The 21,016-nt window shown below is 47.1% G+C and overlaps 1 protein-coding gene across 3 annotated transcripts in view; it reads right to left on the reverse strand.

Annotated features, from left to right (window-relative positions):
• Positions 1 to 21,016, reverse strand: part of ndst2a (N-deacetylase/N-sulfotransferase (heparan glucosaminyl) 2a) — a 77,176-nt gene that overhangs the window by 5,011 nt on the left and 51,149 nt on the right. For 2 of the 3 annotated variants that reach the window (XM_030772996.1, XM_030772997.1), the window contains 6 exons: positions 7,760 to 9,491; positions 2,908 to 2,995; positions 2,629 to 2,783; positions 1,310 to 1,495; positions 855 to 983; positions 42 to 224 (listed from right to left, as the gene is read on the reverse strand). In XM_030772996.1, the coding sequence (XP_030628856.1) occupies positions 42 to 224; positions 855 to 983; positions 1,310 to 1,495; positions 2,629 to 2,783; positions 2,908 to 2,995; positions 7,760 to 8,791 (1,773 nt within the window). In that variant the 5' untranslated portion in view covers positions 8,792 to 9,491. Of the gene's footprint in view, positions 1 to 41; positions 225 to 854; positions 984 to 1,309; positions 1,496 to 2,628; positions 2,784 to 2,907; positions 2,996 to 7,759; positions 9,492 to 15,642; positions 15,781 to 21,016 lie in introns of those variants that run through there. The other variant, XM_030772998.1, reaches the window with a different exon arrangement.

Below are 21,016 nucleotides of genomic sequence, written 5' to 3' on the forward strand. Positions count from 1 at the left end.
TAGCGTTGTGCACCGAGACAAGAGTGGTGTTATTCTCTAACCTGCCACAAGGGGTCCCTCTCTTCTGGAAAGATCTGAAAATATTTCTCAGCTAGCTCCACTGGAGGAAGGGTTTGAAGCCGCAGGTTTGTCCAGCACTGCACAAACTTCACCAGAGACTCAAAGGTGTACAAGCCAAGCCGGTCGTTCCCGTAGTTTGAGAGGTGTGTCATGAAAATGCTGATCTGTGGGCGGGAAAGAATGACACTCTCGACACTAAAGTCTTTACAAAGTTCACGCATCCAGTCCCTTAATAATAACAGTGTTTACATACTACACGAGCCGTGATTGACTCCAGCCAAGTGAGCGGTTGACGTCACTATCACATCCATCTTTTATCAACTTAAGAGCCCCGGCAGGGAGTACCGTCAACTTTAACTGAGAGGCATCTCCACACGACAAGCCTGGCTACCACCAGAACAGCAAGCATCAAACACTGACATAAACAAACATGAGGAGATGTAAACAAACACTGCCCGCACTCCCATTCTCTAAACATAAACACGCTCCCTCCCACCCAGCCAGGGTTAGAATAACAGACGACAGTCCTGCCACAGCGTGTGTGTGTGTGTGTGTGTGTGGGTTGGAGGGGGGGGGGGGTCCTGTCCCACATCTGGGATTCCGTTTTCTCTCTCCCTTCCGTCGCTATGCAACACGCTGAAATCTAGGCACTTATGTAGCAGCAAGTCATCTAAATAGCAGCCTCTTATAAGGTGTAAAGATATTCTAGTGGCTGTGTCATGCCTCGGAAAAAAATAAATGAAATAAACAAATACATACATAAAACAGAAACAAAACAAGGCCAGAAAACTCACAGGGTTGAGTAGGACGGTGAGGAAGAGTTCTCCTCCGCGAATGCTCTTGTCCAGCTCACGGGAGCCTCCTGGATACTCGTTGTAGAAGATCGTATGTGTGAAGAGGCCACACGTTTGCCTAGGCAACACCTGCGTTGATGAGGGCGATGAAGACAGAGAAAGGGAAAGAACGACAGAAAGACAGGACGGGATTTCCTCTTAATATCTGAAACACTCGACATTACTGGGGAGAATCTGATCATTTAATAGCATTCGTCAAAGACAAACTCCAAAGACAAACAGCGGCTGAAAAACAGAGAAAAAGGCCAGAGGTGACTTCTGAGATTTTAAAGGCGTCACTGTATTGAGAGTCAGAGTTTGTGATTTTACTATCAGCATCGATCGACAACACGCTCTGATCAGATGACATGTAGATAGAGACTGAACGACTGACAGTTAAGACAGACTGCGGTCACCTGAATGCCGTTGTGAATGAAGCCCCTGCGATGGCGGGCTGGCCTCAGGTGAGGATACTCCTCCGTGCTCGTCACTTTAATCCCCCACACACTCTTCCAGGCCTCGTACAGTTGGCTGTGTACGGGGTAGACCCCCGAATGGTGAGGGGCCACGGCATAACCCATGTCGGTGGGGATTCCGTGCTCCTGCGCAGCAGAAGACAGCGGGGGCGGAGAGAAGGCGTCGTTAATCGAAGAGACATTAAGAGCAAACAAGATGTACAAGAGAAAGCCGCGCAATCAAATAGCTATTTCATCGAGTCGTCCTCGGGACGGCTCATTTGCTGCCCTTGAGAGAGAGAGAGAGGAAATCCTATTCAAGGCAGTGTCTGCTGGCAGAGGAAAAATCTCACGCGCTCGCCACTAGGGGGCAACAGCGTCTCGCTGCATTCTTTTACGGACGCATTTGGGAATCGTCGGCGGGTGGGATATCGGCCCTCAAAGGTCCAACAGCATGTTTCTGATATGACTCAAACTAACTGCTTGAACGCTTGTGCGTGCATAGGGTCAAAATGACAAGTGGGCGTACGTGCGTGCGTGTGAGTGTGTGTGTTGTTTTTTGTGAAAACGAGAAGATTTTTCAGCTGTTGCCCTTGATGGGGGAAGAGCAGTCTGAAGGCTCATTAAACCTTGATGAAAGAGCTCTGTCCTCTCTCTTGACCAGAACTCCAGTGGAAAGCGTATGTCACTGTCTGGTCCGAGGACAGGGAGTGACAGAGAGATTACAGAGGAGGGCAGAAAGCTGGTTAGTATTCACGGCAGTCCCGAGCAGTGTCTGCCTGTGGGCCATATCCCACCCCAGTGGATATCATTACGCCAAGGTGGGTTCGTAGCAGCCAGCCAATCTCCGCGTCCTTTGCTGCTCGCACAGAAGAAGTCAAGGGCAAGGAGGTTTCCAATGATTGCAGAAAGCTAATACAAATTTCAACTGCAATACTCCGGTATGTGAGAAGAAAAAAAAAAAAAAATCAATACATGCTAGTGTAACAAGTGTCCAAGCATTTCTAGTTAACAACATCCTCACACACTCTACATGTCAATGTTTATGAGTGTCATAAAAAAAAAAAAAATCCTGCAAAATGATACTACTTTACACACGCTTAGGCAGACATAATAATAATAATAATAATAATAATAATAATAATAATAATAATAATGAATCCTGTTCACTACGGCATACTATGATGAAATCTGACTTTATTAATTCACGTATTAAAATGTATTGAAGCACGGAGTGAAAAAGTGGAAAAGGTCTTTTAGAGACGCTATGTGCTGCCGACCTGTGCGAAGAGTTTGTTGAGTCTCATCTGTTCGGCGAGCACGCTGACGTTGTGGAAGAGGTGCGGCTGCATGTGGCTCCACATGTGTGGGAACCACCAGAACTCCTGCCTGTGACGCAGGAGCATGTCGTCCCCCTCGTCCTCTTCCTCCGTACCTGAGAAGGGCAGAGGGGTCAGGGGTCAGTCGGGGTCAGTCGGGTCGCCGCAGTAACAAGGTCGTGCGACACCTCAGCCGCGTCCCCGAGGGAGGCGTCGGGGAAAGGCGGGCGGCGCTCTTACCTGCGTGGTAGAACTTTCCGGAGAAGCCGAGGTTGAACGTGAAGTTGGGAACTAATGTCCGGAGCTTGTTTTGCGTGCTGAGCAGGGCCTAGAGATGACAAGAGAGGAGGCGTATTTCAATTCTGTAAACACTGAGGGCAAGCAAATATTCATGTAATTAACATATTAATTTAGACAGCTCTGAGCGCAGGCTGACAGCTATTGTGTTAGGTTTTATTAGGCGAGTGATTTATTTAGGGCCCGTTTAGGGACCAAACTCAGCAGAAAACTCCAAATCTGCATCTACAGACTGTCCAACGGCTGAAGCTAACTGAAGGAGGCTACACTCTCCAGCTTTGCTCAGCTGCAACCTGATGGCACACACGGTGCAGATAGATTTTGACAGGAAGGGCATCTCTGCGCCTAAGCCCAACGACCGGACAGAGACGGGCAGCGAGAGTTTGAAATCTGCATTCATGTCTTCTCTGTCTACAGACAGCAGGTCAAATGTGTTTATTTAAGACAGCAGCAGGCAGACTGAACCAATTTTAGTGGCTGGCAAAAAAAAAAAAAAAGACCCCACACACACTTTTTGTAACCTGTCATGACAGTGCAGACACATCTTAATGATTTTCTCTAAATGAGAAAAAACCCAAATGGATCTTGATGGTCTTTTAAAACCTTGAGAATAATATTGGTCGATAAGTGAAATGCAGCAGTTCGCTGGCACACGAATCAGACTCGGGGGAGTGATAGTGTCTGTTCGAGCACAAATCAAAACACAGAGATGGAGCGATAGCTACTCTGCCGTTGCAAATCAACCTGCTCGCTCTCTCTCTCTCTCTCTCTCTCTCTCTCTCTCTCTGAGAGAGAGGGATGGGGCTCTGCACTGCGTGATAACACACAGCAGCGATGCCTGATTTAAGAGTCACCCGTGTCCTTCAGCATGTGTCCGTGCCGTGTTTGCTCTGCCGAGAGCGTGTTTGCTCACTGCGGTTCAAGTAAATCCTCACCATTTGTGTTGCAATCTGGGGTCTCCGCCGGTAACGCCAAACAACGGGCGAGGAGCGTGCCTCCATAGTCGAAGAGAACGGATTGGGAGATTCGGCGTCAAATCTGTCTCGTGTCGGACAGATCTCAGCAGAGACCGTCGACTGATACAACTGATTGACGTTAAAACTGTATCCGTGCATTAGGTAATTTTAACAACACATGCGCGATCGTAACGTGATGAATTTCGAGCGGCGTGACACAAAAGTGCCGCCTTATCAAACGAAAAACGCAGGATACGGCGGCACCTCAGGTTCAGATTCTGCAGACGCACAGCCTTTTAAACAAACAGGCTGAGGTGCGGTGGAAATACAGTGCTGCTCCCGAGGGCAGAGAGACAGAGATGGAGGGAGCAGGTGAAGATGGCATTAGCGGAGGTGGGCAGACAGCCTGTCAATAAAGCTGCCGGACCTGAGGGCCAGGGGTCAGAAACAGGTTTGGGTCACCATGGCAACCTCGCAGTCTCCGCAGAAACGGGAATGAGCCAGTGCTAGAGCGGCATTATTTCATAACCTCCGCACCAAAGCCAGAGAAAGAGGGAGAGAGAGAGAGCAAGAGTGAGAGTGAGAAACAGACATAAAAACATGTTTTGATCTTCTTATGAGGCTGTTCTTCTCTGAAAAGCAACTCTTGAGTCTTCTCCAATTTTCTGCTTTCACAAAAAAAAAAAAAAAATCAGCTTGGTTTGATTAGCTAACGGAAGCCAAAGGGCACAAGATCACTCTACAGACGCCTGTCAGAAAATTCCAGAAAAAGAACGTGCTGTTGGTCAGCCATGGAAGGAAAGGAAAGATCCACTCAGAGAGAAACAATGGTCACAGTATCAAGTTCTCCTTCCCAGATAGAGCAAAATCCAGGGTCCATAAAACACACATACTTGGTGTGTTGCACTGACAGTATATATTAAAACTCTTAAAAGGCGACAGTCTCCAGAATGGTGCTAACTTCTGCTCAACAATCTCTGGTTGACTAAAGCTGATTGTCACTCTTCTTCAGTCATTAAAGAGAGCTGACCTCTCAAGTAGACACTGTTAACTTACTAAAGATCAACAAAGCATTTTCAAAACCAAATCAATACTACACAGTTGGACTTTTGTATTTTGTGAACATTGCTCAGTGTCACTTCAGCCATTCGCTGCCACACTGCAGAATCCAATCGGGTGCAGACAACGTGAGCTGAAACCAACATAATTAGCCATTTGAGGTGTGAAGTTTTTATATATATATTTTTTTTGCCCCCCCCTCCCCCAGAATGACTTCAAGGTCTCTTTGCGCCTGTATACGCGGCTTACATTATTGGTATGCGCGCGTGAACGGAGGGCGGGAGAGTGGGTGGAAATCAGCTTTAGTGCTTAAAAGAGTCACTGCTGAGGCAGCACAGAGAGTGAGAATAGACAAGATTAGACCTCCATTAGCCAGGACTTGTTTGGGCCCAGCATGCTGCACTGTTGCTCGAGGTGATTAAAGCCCACTTGTTCACTCGGAGGCCAGGTGGCACGGAACATGCATCAAACAGAGCAGGACAAATGCAACAGACAATCAAAATAAACACCGGAACATATGGGAAGGATGTAAAACCGGTGTTTTTTAAAACGCGGCAATGATAGATAAGAGAATATAACGGCGACTGTGATTGCTACGGGGTTCGCCTCAAGCGGGTATTTTTTTTTTCCTCCCCCGTCACTACCACCCAGAAAAAAATCTGCACGAGAAATGGCACAGTTACCCCAAGAGAGTCACAAAACAAATAACATAGTTACCTTCTCATCCATATCTTCTCATTTTCAGTTAGACGGTATTGTTCCGACTCAGTGACACAGATGGAAGGAGGGAAGTCTTAGTAACAACACATTTATTTTCATCTGTAGTTAGCGTTGTAGACATCCTCTTCTGGAATGCATTACACTGACAAGACACTTCCTGCCATATTTTTTACAAGGTCAGAGCTCTTCTCAGAGGAGTGCTTTTGCCAAGACCCAACCGGTACAGAACACAGACACAGTAGGTCCATGTTTATGAACCGTACTTTGTACTTTAGAGACAAAAATTGAACTGAAAGTCCTCTGAATTTGTCAAGTTATTGATTTGTCTTACAGCTTTATTACACTTTAAAATCCATCTGCCCAGCCCAGTCATCCAAGCAGACAACTAAATAAGAGGACCAAAGTACCAGCACTTGGGTGCTAAGGTAGCAAAATAATCAAGCAACTGACAGAGTTTCTAACTCTCCCAAAACCTCCAACCAATCCCTTCAGACTGACTGACATAAAAGACTCCCAATGGACTCCCTATTCAATTCTAGCTCTTCAAATAAAGAGAAATTTCTATCCTTACTAGCAGACCTCGCTAAGGCTTTGTATGACCCTTTATATGAGGGTGAAATCCATCTGTACTAGTCCTCATAAAGATATATGCAGAAACAACCAATACTGTTGAGCTTGGATCATGGTTATAACTGTTTGAGAACGAAATTGGAAGAAATTAGGTTGATGTAACAGGTCGACTGATGCCAAGATACGAGAATCTTTTGCTCGCGTATTCATCTTCCAAGTCTTCACTCTTCATTGATTTGTCATTTCAGCAGATAAGCGCTCCATAAATTACGCGGGGCCCGTCATCAATATACGTCTCAATGTACTAAAATGACAAAGGACCTCAGCAGAGAGCATGCAGTATTGTTTTGTTGTTTTTTTTTCCCCCTTAGCACCACGTCTCCAGTGCATGCAAGAGTTATGCCAACTTAGTCAAATTTAATTGATGGCAGGCTAATTAACTGCCTGATTGACTTCAGTGAGCCCAAAACCCTCTTGAGGCAGAAGGTGACACACACACACACATACATACATACACATATACAGAAAAGCAAGTTAACTTTCCCTCTCTCTCACACACACACATCCCACACTACATTTGAAATGACATCCCTGCTGTCAATGCAAATGACTAATTAATTATCCTATTATTTCTCATTAAATGTATTAACTCAGTGTTTCGTCTGTGAGTGGAAGACCTTCGGGCTATGACTCCCCCTTGCATGAAAACACAAGGCTGATGTAACTCACGAGTCTGCATGCAGTAAAGCAGTAACAAATTGCTCCTTGAGGACACTATGATGGCCAGGCAGTGATCTGGTCAACATCTGTTCATCTAAGTTCAATTAATATGGCTTTATTTGATTATGAGACTCAAATGAATTCTCTTTTTGGGGGGGGGGCATTTTTCCAGCTTGGAGAGTCAACATGGCCAACTCTTGTAATCACACATTTTGGGCTGAGAAGTCAGTAAACAGTGGGGCTAATGAGCACCTTGTCCAAATGGTCTAATTATCCCAGTGGCATGCTCTAACAAGAGCAATCATTACAAGTGTTAGCTGTGTGCCGTCCCAAACCAGTCACACGTCACTGCTAGAAGAATCATTTGTCTGGCCTGCTGTTTGTATTACCAAGAAGATCACCACCATTAGCGCATAAATAAGATGTTTCAGAGTTTCTTAACAACATGCTCACTGCTGATTATTTCAAGAAACGCCTTCCTAATGATTTAAAATATCAGTTATAATTTCTTTCTTTCTTTCTTTTTTTTCTACCCCAAATAAAAAGCAATTTCAAGCAACTGTTCTGAATTGGTAGTCTGACTGTGTTTGGAACCATCCAAAAAAATTTACTAGCCGTCAACCATTCTTTTTAGCATTCATTAGTAGCATTAACTGTAGTTACCTGATACCAAATGTCAGTTTCCTATGAGTTAACAATTTAGTCAAGTTATTGTTTTTCCACCTATGAATAATAATAAAAAGAAAAAAAGCATTAGGCATTCAACTCACCTTAACGTCTGACACCTTCATGCGTGTGCCCTCTTTGCCCACAAAGATGTCATCCACATCCACCAGCAGGTGTCTCTCCAACGACAGGCAGAGCCGTTTGCCCGTCAAGTAGGCGATAGCGTCTACGAAAATCAGCTTGTGGAGCCAGAAATTGAGATTATTACCAAACAGGACTCTCTGGATGCCGTCGTGGAGGCCTAGGTCCTGTACGATGGTTGCGTGAAGAGCACGGTGAGGTCCCAGATGGGGCAGAGCGTCTGAGGACTTTGTGCTGGCCAAGAGCACGGGCTCGTAGGTGCTGTGGTTGGACTGAAATACCGTCCAATCGTCCCCAGGCAGGGGGCCCTGCTCTACCTCGTTGGGCTTGGTGATGTAGAGGAGCGGAGCAGCAGGGTTGATGCGATAATCGCGCAGGCCAAGGTTGGAGTGCAGGAACAGGGGAAAACCCTTAAGCTGAGCGCTCAGCAGGGAGTTCTCATTTGCCTTAAAGAAGCCAATGATGCCTACGCCAAATTCTGCACAGTACTTGTCCAGCAGGTCCCGGTTCCAAGCATCCAGATTGACATACTTAAGCACGTTTTCGTAAATCACCAGCGCGTAGCGGCCCTGGTCACGCTCCATTAGCGTGGGCATGTCACCCTTGCTGGGAGCAATCTCTGTATGGTAGCGGAACCGGCTGGATTCCAGGATGGCCACAATCTCCTGGCCCAGCTGCGAATAGATGCTCTCCACAAACACCAACACCACAGGCTCAGTTCGTGAGTTATCCACCACTTTAACCGTACGCTGGCGCCCTGGCGGAGGTAAGAAAAGGGGCGCTCGCTGCCCTCCTCCGCCGGCAGACGCCACAACCCCTCCACAGTCACTGAAGGGTAAAGGGGGTGCCTCCTTGATTTTGGGGCTGTTGCTGACATAGTAGGCCAGAAAGGCCATGGAGAGCAAGCAGAAGATGATGAGCGCCAGGATGAGGCGGTGGAGTTCCAGCTGCCTCACGCCTCGCACCAGCTTCCACAGCCCCATAGCTGCAGGCATAGAGCTGGAGCTGGGAAGCGAGTGAGGCAGCCAGGAGGACAAGGACAGGATGATAGCAGCAATCGTAGCAAGTAGAGAGAAAGCAGGGGAGAGAGAAGGAAGAGGAGGAGGAAAAGGGTTGAGCAGCAGACAGTGGCACAGGCTTGGCGTCAGGAGCAGCCATTTACGCTAAGTCACCATGGCCCCCGTAGCCCATGACGCGCCCTCTTCTCTGAATGCTGCTTATCGCTACCTTAGCAGTGCACCAAACTGCTCGCCGCTAGTCTGAAGCCAAGCTTCTCCGACTCGTTTGGGTCGTATTCCTCTCCCTTTCTCTCTCTCTCTCTCGCTCTCTCACACACACACACAGACTCTTCGTCTCTCTTGGTTTTGTGTCCTCGGCTTGGTTTCAGGGTATTGGGTTTCTCACTCTCTTCCTCCAACCCTCCTCCTTTGTCTACACCTCTCCAACACGGACTCGCGGTTTCTCTCCTCCTCTCTCCCTTCCACAGTCACAAACGCACAATCATGTACCTCTCAGTGTCTGTAAGGGATGTTTTTGTGCTTAGTAATGGAGGCTCCTTGAGGCTGGTGCTGTTAGTTCAGGCAGCTTCAGCAGTAGCTGCACTGAAGGTGCTCACTGCGGGTGGCTCCATGCCGAACAGCGCACCCTGTAGAGGCCAAGTCTGGCCATGCTTCAATGGTGGAGGAGAGCAAATGCCTAGAGGAGGGGCAGAGAGAGAGAGAGAGAGAGAGAGAGAGAGAGAGAGAGAGAGAGAGAGAGCGCATTAGGACATTTCAGATCATGCTTCATGTTCTTGATATTACTAAAATAGAGATCCCCTTGCTGATAACACAGATGAAAAAACACAGAGGAAGGAAGTGTGAATGTATGACTCATAATGAGGATCATGGTAGGACTTGGGCTAAGACAGAGCGGAAGAGTTATATCACTTGGAGGGAGAATATTACCATTCACAGGCCGTAGAGGAAAAGTAACTAAAAAGATTTTAGCTTCAGAGATATTGTGTCCCACTACTTTTCATTCTCAGTGAAACCATCACTGCGTTGACAGCGATGGCAAGGTTTTGTAATTCAAACCAGATTCCAGACAAGAGACTAGTTTTGTCACAGTAAACACCGAATTAATGAGAAGCCAAGGTACAGGACGACCATATCGAAGCATCTTATCAAGTTCAGAGAAATGCAGTGTCACCGCAGACAGATGATAATTTGCTTCTAGATACTTCCAAGGGGGACTGCTGACTTTACCATTAGTATCACTCCTGACTCAACCTCCAGGGAGCTGTCAGTGTATCAACGAATGCTTTTCTCATGGCTCCCAAAATAGCGGCTCCATAACCTCCACACTCTTCCCTTCCTCCACAAAGATAGCATTACAGGTGCAAGAGGACGACTCTGACCTTAGGGATGGATGACTGAAAGCCCTGACAAGCCAGTGTGAGGTATTTTGATTTTGTTTATGTTTGCAGGCAGTCACAGGGACACACGTGGTGGGTATGGCTGGGTAACCCAATGCCGTGAGAGTTGGTAAACTCGGGGGGGGGGGGAGCTTTGGAACGCCGCAATCCAAATAAGGGAGCAAAGCAAGACAAAAGGGGCGCGGCCATCGAGCGGAGGCGTGTCCAAGCGTCGCCCTCTCCAATCGTGTTCTTGTGGGTGGGAGCAGCCAGCTATCAGTCTATGACACAATCAATGCCAGCCAGGCCGTAACTGTAAATCAAGACTGGCGTTTTAAGGGATCATTTTCTTTAGAGATGAATAAACGACGCCTTAACTCCTGTCAAAGTCACCTTGACAGACAGAACAAGAGAGGCAAATGAAACTTGACAGAATGAGAGAAACTTGAAACAGAAGAGGAAATGAAGAGGCACACAAACAAAGAGGCAAACACTCAGATAAAGCGCAGAGCCCTAAATCAACAACACACCCACGGTCATGGCTCACAGAGCTGAACAGGTCTAACGGGGCAGCCTCCCAGAGAGTACACAGAGATACAGAGAACGCTCTTCCGCACCAAGCCGATCATCCTTGCCGCTCGGCTGGCTAAGGAGTGCATCCTGAAACAGGAACCTACGCTATTATTAGCCTGAGAACAAGCTCACTTCGCTGACCACTTCCCCTAAAAAACAAGGGCTTATGGGAGACTCTTAATGAAAACACACACAAAATCCTCATCTCTTACAGTTGAGGGGAAACCCGATGGGAATGAGTTGTAAGAATTTCCGTTCTGCTGTCATAACTCAACCAGGTGATACAAATGTATCTATTTTGCCCTATACATAATATATAAATTTCTCCAGAAATTTTACTATTTAGTGGCAGTAAATTATCTGTTGTGTGCTCTGCATTCCTGTTGTCTAGGCAGGCCAAGCCTAATGTTCAACTGCCATCATTTCAAAACCAATCAGTATTCGATGTCAGGGAGCATGTAAAAAAAAAAAAAAAAAAAAAAATCCAATTTGAACACACTTTTCCCCCTCCTGAGAACGGCAAAGGTTTGAGGCAGAGAGTGCATGGTGTGGAATGTTTTTGAACTAGAGCAGGATATGATCTGGATGGAAATTCACATCTAGAAGCCATTACTTTGAGGCTCAGTGTAAACAAAAATATTTACCGAGCAACAGAGCTCATGAACAAGAGAGGAAATGAGATGGAGAGAGGGAGACACTGAGAGATATAAAGGCAGCGTTGTAGATTTCCGCGTTAAACAATACGGTTCTGTTGCGGTTTATGGAGGTAATAAGGGGAGACTTGAGTGTGTCTTAACACTGTGTACATTCAGCCAAATAATCTACAAAACCCTCTCAGCCGAAGATGCCGAGACAGAAAATTCAGGGTCTCATCCAATGTGTTACTGCTCCCGTGAGTCTGACAGCAAAACATTACAAAATGACAAAGGTGAAATTCAACGAACAAAACAGTGAAACGCGTGTGAAAAGGAGGAAGGGAAAGAGGGAGAGAGAAAAAAAAAATCACCTTCCAGTCACAGACATCTTTGGGATAGAATTTAGCCCCGAAATACATCTTTCCCACAGTAGAACAGGATGTGACACACGCACACATTAAAACTAACATTTAGGGCTGAAAGGCTTGGAGAAGAGGGAAGAGACAAAACAAGAAGAGTGGGAAGGGAACAGTCACCATACATCTAGTCCTGCAGTCAGGGTTTGGTTAGTGTTGAGAGTGTGTCCAGTGGGGGAGCTCTTTTACTGCTGGGTTCTCACTGGCCTTGTGGGGCCTTGAGCTGTTTAGGGAAAAACCACACTAGCCACTGACCACCTTAGTGGGGGGGGCTGCCTTTAAACCAACATTTAAACAGCCTCTTCATCTCTAGGCCAGTGTGTCGCAGTCAGTTAAAAAGGGTAACATAATGTGGACACACACACACACACACACACACACAGATGTGTTTTAAGCTGCACCGAATAAGTATACATAACCTCACACAAGGATTCACAAACATACACCAAGAAATCCAGAGGCTGATGGACCCCTTCACACTGCTGTAACAGGGTTAACTGAGCGGATCGGCAGGCAAACACAGCAGCAGTAGTAACAGCAACAGGTGTGACCGGAGTTGAAGTGACCAACTTCTGTCTAAACAATGGCTGTGAATGTCAGTGTGTGTATGTCCATATGGGTGTCTGTGTCCGTGTGTGTGTGTGTGTGTGGCATACCCTCCACAACTTCCGTTTTAAAGAGCTACATCTGATAAGAGGACTCTTGCCTTTATACAACAGTCTTGTCTGAAACAGCCAAGAAAATCTGTCCAATCCAATTCAGATACGAGGTTCCAAAAAGAGGCCACACAAAACAAGTCTCTTTTATTGCCCAAGGAGTGATACACAAAGCCAGGCACACAACCAAGCTTTAACACACATGCACGTGGTGTCAGGAAGTCCCGAAATCTTTGTTCTCTGAGAGAAGGATATGTGAATCAGAAAAAAAAAAAAAAAAAAAAGATTTATAAGATGGGAACTCTGTAATTATTGAGAAAATTGAAAGTCTCCCTCAAGCATCCTGTGCCTCTGAGAATTCCTCAGCAAAGCCAAGCAGTGCGAATTGCCCAAATCAACAGCATCTACAGGAGGTGAGACAGACTGGATGAGAGAGAGAGAGAGAACATATATGTGTGTGTGTGTGTGTGTAAAGATAAGAACAGGTGTGTGCTGACCGGATGCTAAAATGCTCAGGCATGTTTTTGAGGGCAGTAAAAAACACATGCATATATAACAGATAGCAAACTTGTACCAGTGTTAAACAACACAGATGCCTCTGTGTGCACCTAGACAAACCCGCATGCATGCACACACACATCTACAGACACAGGTCCCAGAGCTTGTAAGAGGAAACACCAGTTAAACTACTTCATGCAGTGCGCTTTATATTACCCTGCAGGCCGAACACGAGTCATTTATGCATCACTCTTCTGACCTCTGACCCCTTGCCCCGCACCAGTGGAGCTCGAGGGCGCACGTGGTGTCTCACATTCCATCTGCTCCAGTTAGCCGCCTTCACGCCTTCAGCAGCTGACCCGAGATCAGCTACCCCAGGCCTCTTCCCTGAACCAAGCCATTAAGAGATATCAAAACTGACCCTAGACCAGCTGCTGTGGGCAAAATGTGTCTTGACAATTCCATCAATGTTCAACACAAACCCGAAGCCATGCTACGCAGTGCAGCGGGCCATCCAGCAGGGGGATTCAATTTCACAGTATCATATGGTTACCAAACTGAGGACGATTTAAAGAGAGAGATGTGGGGAGAGAGATAGGAGGAGGAGTGATGAGGCCTGGGGCCCCACGGCTAGGCTGTGTTTGAACCACAGGTGTGCTACAAGCCCAGGTGTGCATGCAGGTCACAAGCCTGTCACTCACTGCATAGCTATATGGAAGGCTGGCAGCTTACATCAATACTGGGCCAAAATAAGCCTTGCTCAGTCTGCCCAACGTGTCAAGAAAACCCGAGAGGTCCAGAGCACAGGCCCCTGATCGGAACAAACGGAACTGCAAAAAAAAAATACTACTGGAAGCTCTAACATCACTGAAACTCAGAACTTATAACTTTAGAGTTGCGGGAAGGTGACAAATCTGTTAAATAAAATGCAATCCAAATTTTATGAGCCTGAGGAAGGAAGGAAAAAAATAAATAAATAAACGAAAATTTTCACTAGCGTGGGGATAGATTTAACAAAGATGACTGCGTCGGACTAAAGCCTACGACAAAATTCAGAGACACGTTTATCTACGAAAGTAAAGGGAGGGGCGACAACTGCTTTATACGCTCCCTGAACCAAACACAAATTGTGACAAAGAGCGGGGGGGGAATCATGAGGTCTCCCCCTCTTCTACACACCCTAAGGTCGTGACCTTGCTACCCAAACAGAAGAGTGCTGACCATCAAATTCCGAAGGGGAAGTTGCCCCCTCCCCCAGAACATTCACAATGAAAAACACACTGAATAGACTCCACCCAGTACATATAGAACAGGATGAACCAGAGGAAGAAAAGAGGGAAAAAAAAAAAACAGAAGACTTTGAGATCCCCTCACACTTGTCCGTTCCTCTCAGTTTGTTGCCACAGTGAAATTGTTAGATAAGACAAATGTTTATATTGTGCATAATTTTTTTTAAGGGACCCTCTGGAGAGCTGAACTATGTGCACGAGGTTCTGAATTTCAATCAGCGTGGAGGACGATAAAAGCAATTTTGTTGCTTTTCATCCTATTCAGACTTCAAGGAGTGGCTTGGCCATGGATAACCCGTGTGCCTTTAAGTCTTTGCTTTCCTCATTTGTGTTTCTGAGAGCTATGCAAAAATAAGGATTTGAAGGCAGCTGATAAAGAGCTGTTTGTGTTTCAGTTATGTAGATGATATTCTTTATTCGTCCCCCCGTCCCCTCCTTCCCCCCCACCTCCCCAAAACTCTCTGAGCAAACTACAGAGACTGAATGCATTTGGACCAACTTACGAGCAATAAACTCAGTTAAACTTCTCAGTGAATTTCAGATCAGCAGCATAGTGCATTGTTGTACTCCATTGCCAAAATACACTCCAGTCAGGCATGCAATCCGTGCTAATACGCAGAGCAAAGTCTTTAATAATTCCCAGATTACTCGAGTGTAATTAACAAGCGACACTCTTCACAAGAGACAATAAGAACCACTGCATCCTACACCAGTTGCAAAGCTTCCATACCAGGGTTTCCGCTAGGATTTTTTCTTGCCGGTCTGGTGTCTGGAAAGAATTTATTTTACCAGACAAATCTGAAACTTGCCAGTCACATTTCAATAACAGTATATGCTACAAATGCAAATATAATGTACACCTAGGTTGACGAAATAATGACAACAGCCTAAAATCAATTCGACTATTTAATGAACAGCAACAGTAAGCAAAACAAACAGCAGACCTAATGATTGAGCAAAACCTCAAACACTAGCCGCCAAAATGTAGGCGATTACGAAATATCTGTAACCTGTAACATCTGAAAGTCCTCTGTTGCCAACTTGAAATCAAACATGTCCAATGTGTCTTTGCAGCTTGCAGTGCTGTTAATAGGTTGTGTCGCTATCAAACCACAAATGCCCCGTTTAGGGATAGCCTTCGTTATAGCTACGTCTTGTATGAGCATTACTACCGGACATTTTGACCGGCAAGTTTTTAATTGACCAGTTTTGTCTTATAAATTTTACCAGGCAAAAACCGGTCATTACCGCCTACCGGAAACCCTGTTCCATACATAGACAGGGACTTGCTCCTGTATCCTCAAAATGAATGAGACAAAATACAGGAAGAGTCAGCAGGGAGCATTGGAACTATGAGTGCATCTCAGAGGCTCTAACTCTTTACCTGGTAGGACATCTGATGCAGAAGTGGAATGACCCTTGCTTGGAGAGACACCAACCCGTGCTTTGCAACGGATGTCATAAAAGTCGATGCCTAAAAATGAAACAAGCAAAGAAACGCGGAAAACAGAACACAGCGAGATCCTTTTTCTCTCTCTCTCTCTCGCAAAGTGTCTGTACAAAGGTCTCGTCTCTAAAACAAACTGACCTGAAACTGAATTGCAGAGGGTGGAGGGAAAGAAAGGTCAGAGATAGGATGTTTATTTGTTAAGAGGACTGTTCAGGTCTTACGTGAAAGGCCTGTAATCCAGTGAAGACCAGATGGAACAGAGGACAAATAGGGCCAACATAACCCCCGCCCCCCTTGTGTTCAGAGTACGAAATAAATAAAAATAGATAAAGAAAAGAAGTCAAAGAGAAAGGAAATTACGACAATCCCTCCACTGTGAGGCTCACAGATGAAAACACATGAGGTTAATCTCCATTAGAGTCTAATAAATATTTAAAGATTAAAGATGGGACTTCATTAAGCAGCACATCCATTATGTGCTTCCGTTCTGCAGAGGTTATGGGGCAGCCACGGAACTTATTTTTTTGCAGGTGGAAGCACTGATGTGGCTTCTGGCACTGGAAAAACACATGTCACAATATTTACACTGCTCGCAAACTTGCACTTGCAATCCACTCCTCTAATATTGCTTCACGAGGAACAAGTCTTTTGTGTACGACTGTGTGTGTGTGTGTGTGTGTGGGTGTGTGTGCGCGCGCGCACACAAGAATGGGTGCCTGCTCAAGAATGAACTTGGAGACTTAACAGCAACATGCTAACTGCTGTGACCAAACAAACAAATCATGAGTATATTTTAGCAGGCCAACTTATCAGAGCTGGAGATCATGCAGAGAGGACAACAGCATAGGGGCCAGCTGTGAAAGCAGTTCACGACAAGGATTGGCTTCCCCAACTGAGCTTGGACCAACACAAGCCGAGTGTGTGTTTGCGTGTGTGTGTGTGTGTGTGTGTGTGTGTGTGTGTGTGTGTGTGTGTGTGGGAGGGCCGGAGCATTTTTTTTTCTCCTAAGGGCCTTCTGGTGTGTTCTTTTACCTCCGGTGCGTGCCTTTCTAATGCGCACAGCCGCCGGTGTTTATAGAACAAACCACCAGCATCTGTACAGTGTATAGAGGCAGGCCAGCCCACCCAGAGTGAGTGTATGAGGATGTGTTTGTGGGGCTGTTCAAAAGAACACAGGAGGCAACCCTGACCACCTGTCTAGTAGCCATCACCTTTTGTTGACCTCATTACTAATATGGCATGTACAGTGGTAATGTTCGCCTTCAAGGCCCGATGCTAGTTGGGTTATTAAAGGCTCGTATACTGCTAAGCTCCGCTAGAAGTGATTGACAGGTTGTAGTCTGTGTCAGGAGGTGCATTATTCATCCATTCAGTGTGAGGGATGTGTCAGACTGACGGGTTGAGCTGTACATTATCATAAGAAAGCGGCGTGGAAGTGGCTGAGGGATCTGTGTTAGTTCTGTTTGTACAGCTCTGCTCTGGTCTGCCAGCCCTTAATGAGCTGCCATCAGCAAACTGGAACGACAAAAGGGTCAAGTGTGTGTGCGTGCGTGTGTGTGTGTGTGTGTGAGCGCGCGGGTACGCGCGTGCAGACAGGGTTGTGAATAACATTTTTGGGTGAAATAACAAGTACTGTGTCTGATGTTTGAGTAGAGCGGGAGAGAAAGGGAGAGAGAGAGGAGGGGGGAAAAAAAAAAAAAATCACCCATTACCTCAAAGTGCATGTCAATCACAAAGTCAACGATAGTGTGGCTCACTGTCTCTCTCCCTCCATGAATCCTTTAAGTGCAAAGGAGTGTGTACGTGTTTGTATTTCCAGAAAGTTCTGGTCACTGGAGTAAAGAGATCCCACTGCTGGGAGACAGAAAGAGGGCATTGACCCAGAAGAGCATGGCCAGTGGGTGATTTAAGGCTGCCTCACCCCGCCCCCCCCCTCTCTCAGCCCCCTGAGAAAACCTGCTCTGAGCAGCAGTCCCGCCCATTGTTCCATCCTCACCCTGACCCGGACTACAACTCCCAGGAGGCCTTGGGTCGATACGGTCGGAGGGACGCGAGGGCTCTGAGGTCAGAGAGTTGTTTCTGCTGCCAATTCAGACTTGTGCTATGAGGTTACATGCATCTCCGTGCAACATCAGATCACCTCCTTGTCTCCAGTGCGCATCCTCACACCCTGCCGGCATCTGCCTGTTATTCTTGGTGTATGGTAAAGGAGGGCGAGCTGAGGATGCTGGCGCTCAAGCTGGGTTTTAACGGTGACGCACCGATGAGTCACGGCAAACCGGGCCGCTTCGTCAAAGCGCTCTCTCTCTCTCTCTGCATCTATGGACCGGTGACGTGTTCTGAGATAATGAGCATGTGTTAACAGACGGTGGTTGTTTACTCGCGAGGGCCTGCGTTTCGAATCCGCCAAGTGCATCTGGTGGGAGAGACTGCTCATCCTACCTGTTGTTAAATCGTGTTTACGTACCGCCGCAATTAAAGGCCAGCGAGCATAGCGCTTGCATGTCCTTGTTTGACTGGGGCCTCTTTCGGCCCAGACGAACGCGCGTGAAACTTTTATCGCGCGTCAACCCGCTCATGCCGTGACGTGAGGGTGCGCGGAGAGATTGTGCCGCTGCTTCCAAGAACAAGTACGAGTTCCGCAGATGAAAATCAGCCGTCCTGACAGCCTACTCGGTGTGGGACCCCGATTCCCTCATCTCTCTGTTGGCAGGCTTCTCTCTAATGTCTCATCGAGAGGGTACCTGAGGCAGCAGGAGGTGACCGGTTGGGCCCGATGCCCCCCCCCCCCCCCCCCCCCCACTTAGCAGCCCCGGTCCCCCTGCATTGAGACAGCAGGCGGGTTACTCACGAGGGGCTCAGATCAAAGCCAGACCAGACAATCTTCCCTAGCGGGCGAGGAGGAGGAAAACCCCAGCATGGTGCCGTTGAAAAATGGACAGTGGGCATACAAATGACATACACCTCGAAAGAGAAAAAACTGGGTGTGCTGTGTGATGAGGCATTTCAGATGGTAGATACCACACATGGACGAAGCGGATCAAGTCAGCGTTATTGAAGCCTATTTTCAGAGCTTAATGCTTTCATAGACATGAGATAGAATTTCAGCTATCTGAGGAACGAAAAGAAGACATCACTTTATGAAAGAGAGTGTGCGGAAGTGATTTTTTTTCTTACATACTATTTCTTAGACTACAGTAGCATTTGTTTAGTCCTTTAAAGAAAAAAAGAGAGAGAGAGAGAAAGAGAAAAAGAGAGGGAGAGGGAGAAAGAGAGATACATTTGTTTCAGCCCATGAGAATATGATGTGAGAAAACTAAGGGAGCAAAATACGAGACAACATCTCAGAAAAGTAAACATCTTAAGTTCGACATTTCCCCGGGATTCTCACAGGCTTGGGATAATATCAGCTGACAGCGTAGATATTGTGCAGACATTGTCTGATAACAAAATCACAGAAAGCAGGGATGGGATGGAGAAAGAGGAGGGGGAGGTTCAGATCGATTCAGTCAAGACCAAGATGAAAACGGAGGGGAATAAGGAGGGGGTCGCCAGGGATGCAGCGACAGGGGTAGTCTGGAGCCTTTTTAATTGGTGATGGATAGTGGTTTGCTATGTGACGATACCCTCAACAATCACACGAGCCTAAAAGTGAGACGACAATGGATCCACTTTCCCTGTCAGGCCGAGTGTATATCCGCAAACCTCCCAAGTCTCGCACCTCCGGCCATTTCAGACACAAAAGTGCCCTCCCCACACACACACACACACACTCACACACACACACACACTCACACACACACTCACACACACACTCTCTCTTCACGAGTCACAGCTCCCTCTTGCCATGGCCTCTTTGCACTGGCTGCAATAACGTGCTGTCACAGCTGGCCAATCAATTGCAAAAGCTGTCTCCATAAAACTGGAGACTGTGAATTGGTGTGGAAGGGATTTTGTACCCTGTGAGAGAGAGAGAGGGAGAGAGAGAGAGGGAGGGAGAGAGAGAGTGAGCGAGCGTAAGGGAGAGAGAGAGAAAGGGGCCTCTATCTATATTTCCCTTCTGTATTGTGGTATTCTTGGCGTGGGTTTGAGGCACTCCTACCCACCCCAAAAAAAACAAGAATGCCTCTTCCCTCCAATTAAAATTTCTTTGGCACAGCTTCTGGCCGGCTATCTTTTCACTCGCTATCTTTCATTGGATGGCCTCCCTTTCTCTCTGCTTGCCAGCATTCTCAATTCATTCCCTGATCAATTCTGCGGTTCACACAAAAGTCCTGGAGGACCTCACAAGTGCAACTCACTCACTGTCTGTCTCTCACTCTCTCTCTTTCTCTCACACACACACACAAACACACAGACACACACACACACACACACACACAGACACACAGACGCAAAAACGGGGATGTAAAAAAAGTCACGCGTGGTCAGGGGGCTGCATGTGCCCAGCTCCTCTGAGTTTCCTTTTAAACAAACATCTGGCTGTGTCCTATAATACTAAGCCCAGCATGACAGGGCGGCTCCGAATCTAGATGCTTGACCGCCGCACTTTTTGAAACCCGGGTGAGGAAAACGGCTCCTTCCAGGACACGGCAGCGGGGGCTACCTTTAACTGGCCACGGGCGTAGGCCTCTCCTGAGAGTGCTCCCACAATTAGCGAGGGCCAGCAGGAGGGGGAGGCAAGGTTCAGGGGGTGTGCTCCTCCTCTTGGCAAGCTCTGGCAATGCCTCCAGTGAGAGGAGACCACACAGAGGAGGCGCTTTTGTGTTGGCTCCCTCAGCCCTGCCTCACATCTCACCACCCCAATGGAGCAGGATTTAACGCGCAGACTAACAGAACCGGGGAGGTCTTCCTTCCCGTAACAGAACCACGGGACCTCTCCTCCTTGACTACTCCTGCTGTCCTCCTCTCTGTCGCTCATGTACACACAGAGAGACGGGCAGACGCGTTAACATAAACTCTCCCTGACGACGCCAACCACATGACGACCGGCACAAAACCGCATCCATGTAAAAGCCCCCCTCCGTCCACCCTTCCTCACAAACACATAGAGCCACTCTTATCAAAACAAGAAAAATAGCAAAACAAGCAAAGACAAACAAGTGAAAACATCCCCAAAACAGTGGAGAAACCGGCCATCGCTAAGACTCGCATGACTGAATCCAGAGGTGGAGAAATTCTCACGCATCTCCATTATGACCCGAACCACAGAACTTTTCTCCCCTCCTGCCCCAGACAGGAGTGACCTTCAGCAGGGAAATGAAGAGCCTCTCCCTGTAAGAGATTTTTCTCTGGGCTGTGGGCCTGC

Source organism: Chanos chanos, chromosome 4 (assembly GCF_902362185.1).
Source record: "Chanos chanos chromosome 4, fChaCha1.1, whole genome shotgun sequence".
Lineage (NCBI taxonomy): Eukaryota > Metazoa > Chordata > Actinopteri > Gonorynchiformes > Chanidae > Chanos > Chanos chanos.